Source organism: Monopterus albus, unplaced genomic scaffold, assembly GCF_001952655.1.
Source record: "Monopterus albus unplaced genomic scaffold, M_albus_1.0 scaffold51.1, whole genome shotgun sequence".
Lineage (NCBI taxonomy): Eukaryota > Metazoa > Chordata > Actinopteri > Synbranchiformes > Synbranchidae > Monopterus > Monopterus albus.
The window spans coordinates 532,891-549,225 of record NW_018127931.1 but is presented as its reverse complement, the minus strand read 5'-3'; the positions used below and the strand labels follow the sequence as shown (position 1 = coordinate 549,225).

At 40.3% G+C, this 16,335-nt stretch overlaps 1 protein-coding gene across 1 annotated transcript; it reads left to right on the top strand.

Annotated features, from left to right (window-relative positions):
• The first annotated feature begins 238 nt into the window (after positions 1-238).
• Positions 239-15,998, top strand: etnk1 (ethanolamine kinase 1). Its single transcript, XM_020601519.1, has 8 exons — positions 239-538; positions 5,042-5,301; positions 6,112-6,252; positions 10,344-10,486; positions 14,437-14,520; positions 14,617-14,777; positions 15,643-15,716; positions 15,923-15,998. Exons 1-8 carry the CDS (start codon positions 392-394, stop codon positions 15,996-15,998), a joined length of 1,086 nt encoding a protein of 361 aa, XP_020457175.1. The 5' UTR covers positions 239-391.
• The last annotated feature ends 337 nt before the right edge of the window (positions 15,999-16,335 follow it).

Genomic DNA, 16,335 nt, shown 5'->3' with positions numbered 1-16,335 from the left:
CGGCATCGACTTGAATTATTATTAGTACGCTATTATTAAGCAGTTTCAGTCACACTTTTGTACTTGCATGTATTTTATGTATTTTGTTTTTATTGGTGTTAAATATTGTTTTAAAAATATTCCACACGTAAATATATTTTATTTGTAAGCTCCGCCGGCGGTGCACGATGATAACGTAAACACTCGCTTCTAGTGACTCATTCGACTACCAGCATGCATCGGGCGAACTTTTTTTTTCCAGGTGGGTGGGTTTGTTTTTGAGGCGTCGCCGTAAAACTGAGTACTCAGAGGTTATATAGCTGGTTGGTATTTTCAGGCATCTGGCATTTTGCAGTAGGCTACGCAACAGAATTTGAGAGCGTGACATATTCCAAGAAATAAAGTTTTAGCCATGGCCAAGTACATTCACGTACCAGACGAGGCTCCGACTGTTCTTAAAATAGACGTGACAGTTGACGAGAATGACTACAGACTTGGTGCACTGAAGCTGCTCAAGGAGCTGCGACCAATGTGGAAGCCATCCGAGATCAAAGTGAAGGTGCGTTTTATGTTATCATTAACATTTTACGGCTAGGGTACTTGATATAACATGTCTCGGCATTTTCCTATAGCTTGAATCATTCCTTTTTAGTTACAACTTATTGAAAAACACAATCATTTTGAGTCCAACATTAGCAAGGGGTGCCCATGTGAAACTTATGTAACGTTGATGCTAATGACACAAATGATAATGGGTTCCAGGAAGTAACGTTAGTGTCACGTACACCATGCTAGCCAAGTAATGGCACCGTGCCCACCTGAAATGTCACGCTAATGTCACTATAAAATGGCTGTTGACATACATAGACAGATGGTGCATACTTTCCTCGCTATATTACAGCTCCGGGGATACATCAGTAATTTTACGGTTAAAGTTTTGCCTTTGCAAATAACGTTAGCATCTGCGTCAAAAAATGGTGGGAGCCTCACCATTGGCACAGCCTGCAAATTCAGTCAGACCCGTTCTTCTGCGTTTCAGCGAAGTTAAAGATCAGTTAAAAATTGTATGATCCGTATGAATGTTACGCGGGATAGGACCTGTTTGGAGAGGTGATGAACAGGGGCGTTGCTAGACATAAATCTCTACTGGGGCATAGGTTCCCTTTTTACTTAAATCACACATTTTTTCTTGAATGCCTGTTGCATGAATGAAATGTGCTATACATTGTACTATATGAACTTCCCTTGCTTAGCCCACTATTCCGCTGCCATAATGCTGCTGCTGAAACTGATAAAGGTAAAATTGTAGAGATATTCATCTTTATGAAAATATTTATTACAACATACATTAAGAACTTTCTCAATATTTTTATGGCAATGGTTTGGCCCTGTATTGCACATTTGTTTTCATTTGTCTGCAATTCACAATAATTTTATTGTCAGGCAGCCCCAGTTTGATTAGTCAAATTTAAACTTTCACAGCAAGTTAACTTATCAACAAATAACGAATAAAAAAATACAATCAAATTTTTTGTAACTTATGAGGCCACATAATGTATTAGTGTTCCACCTACTTAAAAACTGTATTGTGCAATGGATGGCTGGTGGTGACACATCTATCTCCAGAGACGGCATCCTCCACAGTTTCCCTTCTTGCCTCAGGTTCACCTGTTTGTTAAATGTGCATAAAACAAACATAATTTGGTCTGTGTGGCAAGAACATTAAGAATTATAAGCTATTCATTAAATGCTGAATGAATAGTCCAAGGTTAACATAGACTGCTACATGTCATGTATTATGCAACATACTTGGTATTCATTTTATTTCATGTAGGCTAGTACATGAAATCCTATGATGCAGTTTACTTAACATTCAACATCAAGGCCTAGTTATGCTTTAGCTAGGCTAAGTAAACCAGTGTTACCTTGTTTACCAACTACAACCAAGTCTTCCCTCTCTCACCCTCCTCTCTCCAAGCTTCTTCCCTGTCTTGACCTCCGCTAAAGAAATTTCTTATGTCCATCTACAGGAGTCTGTAATGTTTGAGTCAAAATAAGATCATCAGTATTATTCAAAAGTTTTATTTAGTCCCCGTCTATTCCTTTCTTTTGTTTCATGCACCAATATATGCATTGCTGCAGTGCGCCTGCTGCAATGTGCATATGTGTGCAGCGTGACCACTGCCCCTCAGCTTGTATTTGTGGATGCTGAAAGGCATCCACACTATGTTTTCCTATTCTTTATTTATTATTGTGTGGATGCTGATTCAGCAGCCACACTATTGTTATCCTGGTCTTTATTTATTGTATGGATGCTGAGTCAGCAGCCGCTTAACTACTCCCGCATACTTTCAGCTAGAAAAACCATGCAGATATCAAAATGTTCAGCTTTTTCAGGACATGTGGGCATCTATTCAGAATTTTCCTAAACTTCATACTTTTTAAACTATTTAGCTCTTTTCAGCAAAATTTTGCCCATTCAAATAAATGAGAAAATCTTCAAATCTTTAACTTCAACATACTTTCAGATAGAAAAGCCATTTTGGTATCAAAATGTTCAGCTTCTTAAGGACAATATTACAATTGTCAATATTTTTTGTAACTTTTATACTTTTTAAAATATTCAGGTTTGTTCAGAAATTTTTGCCCCATTCAAATGAATGGGAAGCTCTTCAAATCCTCCTCCTCTTTCAGCCTTAACCAGTTAAGCATAGTTTCAGCTAGAAAAACCATTCCAACTTTAGACAATTCAGCAACTCTTCAGCTATTAAAACATGTATTTTGCTTTTTGATATCTTTTACAAATTTTGAATTCTCACAGTTAGTTTTATGGTGATTTTGGAAATTTCTCTGCTAGTGTCACATGACCCGCACTCTAGCTCTGTCCTTCAGCCATCACAATTTTTCAGCTTGTTTTCTGCTCTTATTCTGCCAACCTTAACTTTTCACATACAAATTATACATGAAAATGGCATTGTAAGGAATCAGAAAATGGCCTTGTTATTGCAATAGTATGAACGGTTTTTGAATTACATCGTACATTCCAGAGTGCACCACCTCACTTCCATAGACTTCAAAAAGATGATTCAGAAAATACCCTCGAAGCAAACGTTAGGGTATTTATAAATCACCACAGCTCCTTTATTTTGTGGAATATCTTGACATAAAGGTGATCAACATTTTTGTTGAAACCTCCTGCCGCTCATAGTCGAGATTTTTTCGATAGGACTTATACCATCCATTTTCTAAACCGCTTAGTCCCAAACGGGGTCACGGGGGGCTGGAGCCAATCCCAGCCAGCTGCGGGCGAAAGGCGGGGTACACCCTGGACAGGTCGCCAGCCCATCGCAGGACCAACTTTTTCTTCCATTCTCAGTTGTTCGAAGCCCATGTTTGAAATCTGCTGCAGTGTCCTCAAACTGCTGAGTTACTTAATAATGCACCTGCTACTTTTACACACACAAACGGCAACAGAATAGCACACACACGCAAAATAAAAACCAAACATATACATGTGCAATCAAAGCAATACAGTGATGTGCAGTAACGCACACCAACATACACACACATGCAAACACAGACACAGGTTGGTCTGCCTTCAAAGTAAGTCCCTAAAATATGCCAGAATTTCAAAATAAAAGCACAATTGTAAATTAAGCTCACATAAAAACCCCAAAACGTGCCTGATTTTCAAAATCTTAAAAAAAAAAAAAAAATTCAAAAATCAAAACATTTAGCTTTATTCTGAAAATTTTGCCCCATTGAATGGGGAAATTCTACTTCGGCATACTTTCAGCTATTTCAGGTATCAAAATGTTCAGATCTTCAAGGACATCCATGCTTCTATTCCAAATTTTTTTAAACTTCATTCTTTTTAAAATACTTAGCTTTATTCTGAAAATTTTGCCCCATTCAAATGAGTGGGAAAATTTTACTTCAGAATACTTTCAGCTAGAACAGCCAAACAGGTGTCAAAATGTTCAGCATTTTCAGGGCAGTCCTTCAGCACTCTGCATCCACACGCATTTTCTGAAGTAAATGCATTTCTCTAGTTATTCATATTTTTTTCATCTTTCAGTTATTCAACAGGTTTTTTTCAACTTTTCAGGCATTTTCAGGGCGGTCCTTCAGTATATCAGCATCCACACGCATTTTCGACAGGAAATGCATTTCTCTAGTCTAATCTTTTAAGTGTCCTGTTTGGGCTACCAAAGTTTTAAGAGGCCTTATTTTACAATAATACAAACAACAAAGGCACTGTTATCTCTTAGATTACATTACATTTGTGTAGAGATGTCCATTAAGACTGGCAGATTACAGCCTGTACAGATACCCAGAAACGGAACCATTTTCTTTTCCAGCAACAGATAGGAGATTTGGAAACTCAGCAAATGCTAGCCATTGTTTCCTCATGTTAAATGACATTCTTCACTTCCTCACAGTGCTGTCATTATAATCACCTTTATTTCACCAAGTTTGTTGCACACAAGGAATTTGTTTCCGGTACAAAATCGAGGCAGCCAGTTGCGGTGCCTATTCAGCCGATGGCTATAACCGTCAGGGGGCAACTTGGGGGTTCAGTGTCTTGCCCAAGGACACTTTGACATGTGGCAGGCACCGAGGTTCGACCCGCTGACCTTCCGGTTGCGAGACGACTGCTCTACCCCACTGACCCACAGTCGCCAGAGATTCTCACTCAGTGTCTTATACAATGAACAAATCACAGATGAGGTGCTCATGCACCCCACCAGCATCCCTAAATGTATTCTTGGCTTCACAACTGACACAGTTATATCAGCCAGGGCACACCTATATTATTTTTCATCCTTTATATTTTTCATTGTCTCCAGTTGTTTACCAGATTATGACTCATCATAGAGGCTGTGAAATAGTCACCAATGAAGGGTTTCAGGCATACTACTTAAATAGCATAATTTGAAGGATGGTCCTATTGTCGTCAAACTGTAGGCATTATGGAAGAATGTTTAAGCACAGGACAAATAAGGGTTGCGACCACACCAATTTGCCTCTTCTCAGTTCTTTCCTCTATTTGTCCCTGCAGTTTTTCACAGATGGAATAACCAATAAGTTGCTGGGCTGCTATGTGGGTGCAGTCATGCAAGATGTGGTTCTGGTTCGTATTTATGGCAACAAAACAGAACTGTTGATCGACCGGGAAAATGAGGTGAAAAGCTTCAGAGTACTACACACTCACCGATGTGCACCGCGCCTCTACTGTACCTTCAACAATGGCCTGTGTTATGAATTTCTGCAAGGAACAGCACTGGAGCCTAAACATATTCGCAGCCTACCAGTTTTCAGGTAAAAATGTTTTGGTCTGCAGCAAGTACCCATATCAGCATAAGAAATCTGTCTACCAACAATCTAGTTATTTATTTTATTTTCTCCTCTCCATTCTTTCTTTCTTTCATTGACAAAATGAAAGGCCAACTTTCATAGTGAGCATATGAAACAAAACCACCTAGTGGTCAAAAGAAGTTACTGTAGGAATTTGTAAGCCCAGTAAAAGTGTACAATAGACTGTAAAGTAGCTCGACTCTCCCTTATGTTTGTAGCTCAATAGGTTAAACAATTGGTGTTTCTTCAAAAATGAAATGTGGGTTCGACTCATATGTTGCTTGTAATAGTGTAATTCTCTATAATAATTTAATAATAATAAAAAGAATAACACTACTAGTAGTAATAGTAAGGCCTTGACCTTACTTTGTAAAGTGTCCTGAGATGATTGTTGTTGCGATTCGGCACTATACAAATAAAACTGAATTAAAGTAAAATTATTGCCCCTCTGTGTAATATGCAAATTAATGACTTACAAATTTCAACTGTGTGACCGGATGTCACTGTGTATGTTTTTACATTTGGAAATATGAGTAATGTCTCCAGTACCAAGAATTGAATGTTCTTGTTAAAACAAAACAAGCATATTCTGTAAAGCAGTTAAATACACCTGTGACAAGACAATGAATGTGTTTCATTTCATTATGAATATGCATATGATTTATCTTGTTGTTAAAATTAAATTGAAATGCTCCCATGGCGGGATAACTTCTGTTTTGGTACTGATGCTGTGGCAATATAATACAAATATTTTCCCTGTATTCTACTTTGCAGGCTCATTGCCAGACAACTGGCCAAATACCATGCCATCCATGCCCATAATGGCTGGGTCCCCCAGTCTGACCTGTGGCTGAAGTTGGGCAAGTACTTTGCTCTCATACCAAAGTACTTCAAAGACACTGAGCAGAATGCCAGGTAAGAACATATAAGAGAGATTCAAATGACTGAAGTCTTAAGTCTGGCAGACCCTTAAATGTAGCTGTGAGATGTAGCTCTGAGTTTTCCCTGATACTCTTTTTAAATGATGCAAATAATATCATTTTAGCACCTAGACTTAAATGAACTAAACAGAAAGCAATGACAAACTCACAAATCCAGATTGTGGTGATGTGAAATCGGGATTGGAAGTATAAAAAAAAAATCTTAGTGGATAGTATGAAACTGGTAAGACTGATTATGGCATGAAGTGCAAATATATTATTTAACAAGGTTGAATAGTTGAAAAAAGAAGAAGAAAATGAGCCCTAATTGCATTTTTGGGAACATCCAGCATTGACTCTTGGAAGTTTCTGTTCTCATTTACCTCCTTGTGGAACTATGAACTGCTGCCTCTTTTATCACTGAGTCACAAATGATCCAGTCAACCACCCTAACATGATTGACTGACTAACCAGTTCACATGACTGAAGAAGTGTGTGGAATTTCTTTCATAACCTCAGCAGTGTTGGCTTTATAGCTGTGGTTTTTGGCATTTTCTGTCTAAGCCATGAAGCATAAAAGAGCAGCATCAGAAATATATATTTGAAAATTATTTTATGTAAACAAAAAAAGATGGTGTAATTAACAAGGTCTGTCATAGATGGTTTGTTTATATTTGCTTCTGCTCTCCAGAGGAGGAGGAGTCATTTTCTTATCTCATAGAAGGAAAGTCATTGTTACATTACTTAACTCCATTCAGATCTTCATCTAAATATGTAGACTACTTAAGTTTCCCTCTATTCACATTGTGCCAGTACCAGCCTAAAAGAACACACATTTCACCACATGCAAACTGGTTCATGAGTTATTGTAATTCACTTATGCACTCGGGGTGCTTTGGCAGTAAACTGTCTGGATGGATATTAGCACCCAAAATAAAAACAAAGCAAATATTGACTTTTACAGATTGTTGCTTTCCCTGGTGGCCACCCATATTTAATACTATGAGATAAGTACTGATACAAGACTACAATACCCACAGTATCTCTAGGCTCTCATGTGTTGAAGTCCAAAACAAATGGGTGGAGTGCTTATGGATTAAATGTTGTGCTTTCCATTTTGTGTGCCAGAATATTTTTTCAATGTGCCTTGATCAGGTCCTACAGATGACAGTGAGCTGTGATGTAACTGCTTGTCAGATAAATCAATTAACTAAACTGAATTGTGCAGCATGAAAAAGGCAGTTTTCATCAGTTTGTCCTTTTTAATAAAGGCATTTTCTAGAAAATGTAAATGGACGAAAAATGCTGCCAGGCATAAGGATGTGTGTGCGTGCGTGCCTGCCCAAAACGTCCTTCTGCACAGCAAGACTCGGGCAGCTTCACTGTGTCAAAGAGGAGGCTTACAGAATTGGGGACAGGACTCTGTACAGCCAGGCCAGGAACACACTGACAAAGGAGATCAAAGCAGCAAAGAGGAGCTACTCTGAAAAGCTGAAAGCTCAGGTTTCAGCCAACGACCCCTCGTTTGTGTGGAGAAGCCTGAAAAGCATCACTGGCTATAGGAAACCATCCCCCCTGCTGTGGAGGACTGTCAACTAGCAGACGACCTGAATGTGTTCTGCTGCAGGTTTGACAAACAACACTCCCCCCTCACCCTCCCCACCTCAGACCCAGCCGCTGCTCCCCTGACCATCGACACTCTGACCCCCTCCTGCCTGAAAGTATATGCTGATCAGCTGGCCCCCATCTTCACACTCATTTTAACAGGTCACTGGAACTGTGTGAAGTCCCCTCCTGCTTCAAATGCTCCACCATCATCCCGGTCCCAAAGAAAACCTCCATCAGTGGACTGAACGACTGCAGACCTGTCGCCCTGACATGAGGTTAGGAAGTGCTTTGAAAGACTGGTGTTAGCCCACCTGAAGGACATCGTAGACCCCCTGCCTACCGGGCAAATGTGTCAGTGGACGATGCAATTAACATGACACTGCATTACATCCTGCAACACCTCAACTCCCCAGGAATCTATGCAACGGGCCCTCTTTGTGGACTTCAGCTCAGCATTCAGCACCATCATCCCGGACATCCTCCACTCCAAACTAACCCAGTTCACTGTGTCTGCCTCCACCTGTCAGTGGATTACTAGCTTTCTGACAGACAGGAAGCAGCAGGTGAGGCTGGGGAAAACCACATCCAGCCCCCGGACAATAAGCACAGGTGCCCCCCAGGGATGTGTACTCTCCCCTCTGCTGTTTTCACTCTACACCAATGACTGCATCTCGAAGGACCCCTCTGTCAAGCTCCTAAAGTTTGAAGATGACACAACAGTCATTGGTCTCATCCGAGATGGCGACAAGTCAGCCTACAGACGGGAGGTTGAGCAGCTGGTCCTGTGGTGTAGCCGCAACAACCTGGAGCTAAACACACTCAAAACAGTGGAGATGACAGTGGTCTTCAGGAAGAGCCCTCCCACCTTACCCCCACTTACCATACTTGGCAGCACTGTATCAGCAGTAAAGTCCTAAAAGTTCCTGGGCTCCACTATCTCCCAGGACCTGAAGTGGACATCCAACATCAGGACCATCATCAAGAAGGCACAGCAGAGGATGTACTTCCTGTGCTAGCTCAGGAAGTTCGACCTGCCCCAGGAGCTGCTGATACAGTTCTACAGAGGAATCATCGAGTCTGTTCTCTGCACCTCCATCACTGTCTGGTTTGGCTCAGCAACCAAACAGGACAAGTACAGACTTCAGTGGACAGTCAGGACTGCAGAAAAGGTCATTGGTGCGAGCCTGCCCTCCATGGAGGACCTGTACACCTCACGGGTCAAAAAAGAGGGTGGAGAGGATCACTGCAGACCCCTCACACCCTGGACACAATCTGTTTGAACTCCTCCCCTCTGGACAGTGTTACAGGTCACTGTGCACTAAGACAACCAGGCACAGGGACAGTTTTGTCCTCTAGGCTGTCACTCTGATGAGCATATGACCCACGACAGTATGATTGGACAATAACCCTCAGTACAATACCTGTGAATATACATTGTACAGATTTACTCTATTTTTATTCCTATTTATCTCATTTCAGTGGGCCTGCATTGTTTACTGCCTGTTTATACAGCTTATTATGTTATATTACACAGCCTTATGCTGGTTTACAGTTTACTTGCCCCTTGCATGGGGATATGTACATACACATTGAGATCAGATGTACCAGAGTCAAATTCCTCGCGTGTCCGACACACTTGGCCAATAAAGCAGATTCTGATTCTGATAAATAGCAATGAGGGCTGAAGAAAAGTGCAAGGATTATTCTAGAAATCATACTTGGAGGATTTTAGTTGACCCCTTAGTTTTTATGATGCCTACATTTATTGTCAGTTACATTACACTTTTTTTTTTTTTTTTTTTTTTTTTTTCAAATTAGGTTTTTGTGAGACAGTTGTTTGGCCTCGTGGAGAACTGTATTTGCAGTTGTATTAATAGATCATGTGGCTTCTTTTTTTATGCTGACTGCAATAAAGAATAAATCATTTTTTGTTTTTCTCCCAATTTTGCTAAAACAGTTTTGTGCAATGCTGGCCTGTAAAATTAGAGTACATACAGTATATCACAGAAGTGAGTACACACCCTCACATTTTGTGAATATTTAAGTATATCTTTTCATGTGACAACACTGAAGAAATGACACTTGGCTACAATGTAAAGTAGTGAGTCTACAGCTTGTATAACAGTGTAAATGTGCTGTCCCCTCAAAATAACGCAACACACAGCCATTAATGTCTAAACTGCTGGCAACAAAAGTGAGTACACCCCAGTATTCCCTGTTGTCACATGAAAAGATATACTTAAATATTTACAAAATGTGAGAGGGTGTACTCACTTCTGTGATATACTGTATTGTGGTTCCTTTGCACCCTTTGTATTGCTTCTTAATTTCTCTTTCTGTCTTCAGCCTCACTTTTGTTTCCAACTGTGCTTTCAGGTTCTTCATACTGATTTTACCTTCATCTGTCTTTCCATTAATACTCATAATGCCCCTACTTCTCAATGTATTCATCCCTCTGTGACATGGTTCCCTCTCCAGATTAAGCACAGAGGTGCCCGGCCCACAGTGCCTCCAAGAAGAGCTAGTGTGGCTCCAGCAGAGCTTGTCTGTGCTGGGTTCCCCTGTAGTTCTCTGCCACAATGACCTGCTCTGCAAAAATATCATCTACAACCAGAAGACAGGTGAGTATAAACTGCACAAGTGTAGTCTGAGACATTAATGTGTGACTGAACTTTGTTGTAGTGTGATCTACATAGGTTTCAATGCACAGGTAGGAGTGCCTTCCCTGCAGTTCCTCAACCCTAGTTACATGCTTCACTCTTTGTCAGTGTTTTCAAATTGGTTGCGTGCATAGAACTAGAATGGTCAGACACAACAGTCCAGTTGTTTGGATGCTATGCTGATGTTGTAGATGGAATCCTCCTGAAATAAGGTGAACGCCGCACACACCGCAGTGGTATGTTAAATTGTTTACCTTCTTCCAAAATCTACTTTTTTGTGAATGCAAAGATGTATTAAAACACCACATCAGTCAGATTTTGGTTATACTTTTTTCATAAATGAGTGTAAATTGAAGCCAGTAATATGGATTCCATATTAGGTTTGTCTGATCTGGCATTCTAGTTTTATCCTGAATATAAACCACTCTTATCAGCCTGAACAAATAATACCATTACATCATGTCACATTCCATGTTTCTCTTTTTTTGTGCTTTAGCAATGTTGCCTATTTTTTTGATGGTACGATTGTCAAGCAGCATGTCCTCAGACAAACATATAGCTTACTTTTGCACTGAGTGACTTGAATTATATTGGTACCAGTGAAATTGTTGTAAGCATTGTTTTTGTAGCAGTGGAATCACAGGTTAAACGGATGAGAGAGAAGAAGCAAGGGGTCAAGAGGATAGTTCAGGATTTTTTTATATATGTGGGATGTGGGGCGTGGGTGTTTATGGGAGGGTTTAAGAGCTGTCAAACCCCTCGTCAATTTGCGATGAGGGGCGAGGCCCTTCTCACAGCTCCTTGTGTCTAGCCTTTCTCCCCTAGGAATGACAGCTGAGGCTGTGGCTGCCCTGCGCCGCCCTGCCCTGGGGAGGCAATGGAGAGAGACAAACCTCGCGCACAGTCGGCTCTGAGGGCCCTCACGTAGTCTGTCCACTGCTCAGGCTAATCGGGATGAGTTCATGGCACGGCACGAACCATGTACCTACCTGTCACCCTCCACCAGTTCCCTCTGACATGTTATGGCTAGGCTACTTATGATACTGGTTATTACACAATTGTTTTTATGGTTTGCACTTGCTTTTAATCACTCCAGTCAGCCGAATGCAAAAATGTAAAGCTTCATTTCGCCACAGCTCCATCCTCCACAATTATTTCAAAGCTGATTTCTGGTCAGACCATAAAAGTGAATATATTTAATGATATGATGTATTTTTCTAACTGTTAACAAATCCCTTGAAAATCAACCTAACATTGATTTTAAAAGATAGGTGAGTTGGAAAGAGACAACCTAATGCATTGTTTGTTCTGGTATTCTCATGGGTTTTGTTGGGATTAAGAATAATATAGAATATCATCAGCCTAATTTTTTAAAGCTGAAACATACTACTGCAAAAATGCAGAAAATACCTTTGCCTAAGCACATAGGCAATGAAATGAGTGTCTTGGTAATCCTAGTTTGCAAAAGCAGGATCTCATTTGAATCTGTGACTCTGCGTATCAAACAAATGCTGATTAGTTCCACAAGGGAAATTATTCTGTATCAGGAGGACTGGGCCAACACCCAGTGTGGAACTCCTTAAAATTTAGCATATTAAATTTTGACAAATGTAGCATTTGTAATGGGCCATATTCTAATGTAATCAGTTAAGTATAGATCTCTTGTATGGATGTAGAGGTCTGTGCATGAAGGATTTGCATGTTTGCAGAATCATGTTTCGGGCTTCTATAAGTAAGACAAAAGAGCCTGTGGTTATCAGTACTTCTGTTTGGAAGTAATATTAACAAAAGGAATTTTACCTTATCCAAGTATAATCACGTCTTAATGCAAACACAGCCAGACCACTATACAAATGACAGCCATAGTGTAATGGACACCACAGTAGAGTCCAGGCCATGATTATTACATCTGACTGTCCACTCAAGCTGTCCACACCGTTGTTAAACAATCTGTTTTACCCTGCACTTACAGCCTTTTGTTGAGTTGAGAAACGGAGTAAGCATGGAATGAAGCTGAACAGTTAGCACACTGCTTCCTGTCACTTCTGCTCAGCTGTAGTTGAGTTGAAATGGCTTGTCTGCCAAACACAGCAGCAGAGAAACTGCCACTTCCTGTATTGATAAAACCATAAACAGAAGTGGTAGAAGCCTGAACATGTTTCTCACTGTTTTCTTAAGATAGTTCTTAAAAATTTAAACTATACATTCAACAAATTCTCTTTTACATTTCTTCTCTGTCTCCCTTTGCGTGGTCTCTCAGCCTCCAGTGCAGGCTTCTTTAGTTTGCCTGCTCCCCTCATTTTACCCATATGTTTTGTTTTGTCCCCGGGTCAACAAAATCTGCAGCTCAGGCAGCCTGCCGGGAGCTTCTCAAAGATTCTGTCATTTCAGAATCAGCAGAAGTGTCATGCTTGTGGTTTTACAGCCAATGGAATTGGGGGCGGGGAATCAGGGCAAAGGAATGCAGGTTGGCAACAGGCCTGATGTTTTGACACTGCAGGGGAACAAGTCTGGATAAAAGACAAATGTGTCAGTGAGAGAGGGAGCATGTGTGAAAGTTGTTTGCCCCAACCTTTTCATTTGCTGCACAGGGGGCTATAGCCACTGCCCGGAGGTGTTCAGTTGTGTCCCGCTAGGACCTACACGCCGGCTGGTAACCCACCTCAAAGTGTCTTTCTTGTAGTCCAGCACCACCTCAGGAAATATTGATCCACATATTAGGTCAAAGGAGTTAGCCAAGGCCAACACAAACCCAAACATTTAAGAGTAGAGACATTTAATTAAATTTATCCTTTCAAATTTGGAAATTTTAGCTAATGCTACTGCAGCAATTGGACTTATGAAAGTAAGTGTTTGTATTTTGAGATCAGCCACTTTGTCACTGAATGCTTCCCTCTTTTATTCATTATTAATACAGACATGTCACACTTTCAGTGACCTACACATGCACTCAGACAGCAACACATTCTTTGACCTTCCCTCTCCATGCTCTAGCATCAGAATTTCAAGAAGACGGTCAGCTTTTATCTTCTGTTATTTTCACTGATGGACACTTTTGTAGATGCTGAGAATGCATTTATATTTATTATTTAACCTTAATTGGATTAGTTATTGTCAGCATGTTTTGCTTTGTCAAAGTTCTGAGAGAGCATGTATCAAACAGTGTGTTGCTGTACAGCTCATTTTACTTTCCTACAGACCATTTGTATTTTGCTATCTTCTTCCTTTTGTCCTTCTGCTTTGTTTTCCATTTTCTCACTCCCTTCTTAGCAAGACTTTGGATGTTTTCCCTTTATTCTATGCATGTATCCAAAGCAAACATTCTCTGCAAAGCCAGTTCTCATTTTCCCATGTCTTGCATCAGGCATCTCTGTTAATGTATCCTGGCTGCCTGTTCTGAGATGTTTTTGGAAGAAGCTACTGTCAAATCTATTCTTTTATCTTAGATATCACTGGGGATTGACAGCTGTTTATTGGATTGCTTCCCTTGTATACAGTATACTTAAATTAAATGGCACAGACAACATAAAAGCATAGAATGTCCCTTGTCTACTTAACAGGATTTTTATTTGGAATATGCAACTTCTCCAAATTTAACAGCATAGCTGTTTTTGTGTGGTGTTTTTCAGCTGTTATTTCCAGACTACTTCTTTAGTCTAATGCATCTCTCTTAATTCTCCTTTTTCATTTTTCTGTGCTGACGTCTTTTGTTTCAGTCTACTTTCCTCAAAATGCAAACTCTTACTCCTTGCCCTAAAATCAGCTGACTAGCCAGCCAGTCCAGTTAAATAGGAAGAAAATATGAAATGAAAAGGCATGACATTCTGAGTTATCAAAGGGAAAACACACCTTAATCATTTTATGTTTGCTTTCCTGTGTCTCCATCTAAACAATGCTGCTTCTTTTTCCAGGCAATGTAAAGTTCATTGACTATGAATATGCTGGGTACAATTACCAAGCCTACGACATTGGGAACCATTTCAACGAGTTTGCTGGTATGTTTAATCTGTGCTTCTTGATGCATGCAGCAAGATGTGTGTATGAAATGTTAACCCATATATGATTTTTTAACTTGTGCGTTTGTGTTCCAGGCCTGAATGAGGTGGATTATAGTCACTATCCAGAGCGGGCCTTTCAACTGGAGTGGCTCTGCTCCTACCTAGAAGCTTACAAGGAGCATAAAGGTCAAGGCAGTGATGTGACTGACAAAGAGGTGGAGATTCTTTATGTCCAAGTCAACCAATTTGCACTGGTAAGCATTTGTACACATGTATTATAATCTACTGTACATTGGATTATACCTGCATGTGGTTATGGTCAAGATTTGAGTTGTAAACCAAGATGTGACAGTTTCTGGTTGCATTCTTAATATGACTGCATTATAAAGGGTCAAAGGACTAACCTTTTATTGGTTTGTGGGTAGTGAAGACTGATAAAAACCGTTTACCAACTGTTTATCTTACCAGGACAGAATCTTAAAAAAATTTCATGTCAAAGTATTGAATTAACATATTACAGTACTATATTTTGCCATTAGTGAAAAGCATTGAAGTTCATCTAAGCTTTGACAGCACTGTATGGTTCAGGTATTGCTCTGTGCCTGCTCAGTTAATATCTGCTTTAACATAGCCCTTTCCTTAGTGGTCAAAATGAAAGTGAACAGTTCAGGGTGCAGTCAGGGTCCTGGCAATGTGATCCAAGTTGATTTTCATCCCTGCTGTCAAGTCTTGGGCTAAGAAAAGCTGATTATAGTGCAGTGTAGATTAAACAATACAGAGTGATGTGGGCTATAACCTGTACTACCTGCTCTGAAAATGCCTGCTGATGCAGCCATCATATGGGAGGCATTCTTAATGACCAAATGTAACCCTTTGGACTCAGTCCTCTCCCCTGAGCCACATTCTGGTTAGTTTACTGTCAAGAGGAAAAGAGGGCACATTGAGGACGTGCAAGTGAAGCTATTGTTTCTATGTCAACTTTTTAGTGTCCTTGCCATAGGGCTTCATACATGCTCGGGTGAGCTGTTTTGTATAACAAACATTTTCTTTTAGATAGCATGTATGTGCTAATCCTTTGTTTCCCTGTTGCACTCTCTCTCTCCCTCTGTATGTGTCTAGGCATCCCATTTCTTCTGGGGTCTCTGGGCTTTGATTCAGGCCAAGTTCTCGACCATCGACTTTGACTTTTTGGGGTTGGTTGCCATCTTGAAATAAACAAGCAAGCATACTTGATTATGAACTATTACGTTTTTGCTCTGCCCAGCAGATTTAAATTATTTAGTTACATATTTATGAAGAAAATGTTAAGCTTCCAGTTGTTTGTGTACTGGTATCCATCTGGCTACATTTTTATCTTATTGCTGATGCCGTTCTTCTCCATGTTTGCCTCTGCTCTCAGATATGCAATCCTGCGCTTCAACCAGTACTTCAAGATGAAACTGGAGGTAGCAGCACTGAACTTGCCCAAGTGCTGATCATCGTCCCTTCCTACCTGCTCTGCTCCTCACAGAGCATCCACTGGGGGGGTTTATGCAGGGAAGAGCCAGACTGAAAGGCTGTCTTTTTCAGTGCCTACAGGTCCCCTCTAATGTCTCTCTAAAGAGTGAAAGGACTACAATCTTGTAGTCTTATCCATCATTATCATGCAGTCACACCTTTTGTTAATCGGGAAGGAGTCCAGATTTGTTGTATGGGTGTGCTGAGACCTACTAGTGGGAAACCCACATGCCTGAATTTACTGTAGTCATTTCAGTTAGTTTAACATCAATTAGGATATTAGCACAATAGCATATTGTATTTTTAAACGGATGT

Coding starts and splice junctions, on each gene's coding strand:
- etnk1 (XM_020601519.1), top strand. CDS start 392: ATGGCCAAGTACATTCACGTACCAGACGAGGCTCCGACTGTTCTTAAA. Junction 5,302..6,111: donor CGCAGCCTACCAGTTTTCAG/GTAAAAATGTTT, acceptor TCTACTTTGCAG/GCTCATTGCCAGACAACTGG. Junction 15,717..15,922: donor ATCGACTTTGACTTTTTGGG/GTTGGTTGCCAT, acceptor CTCTGCTCTCAG/ATATGCAATCCTGCGCTTCA.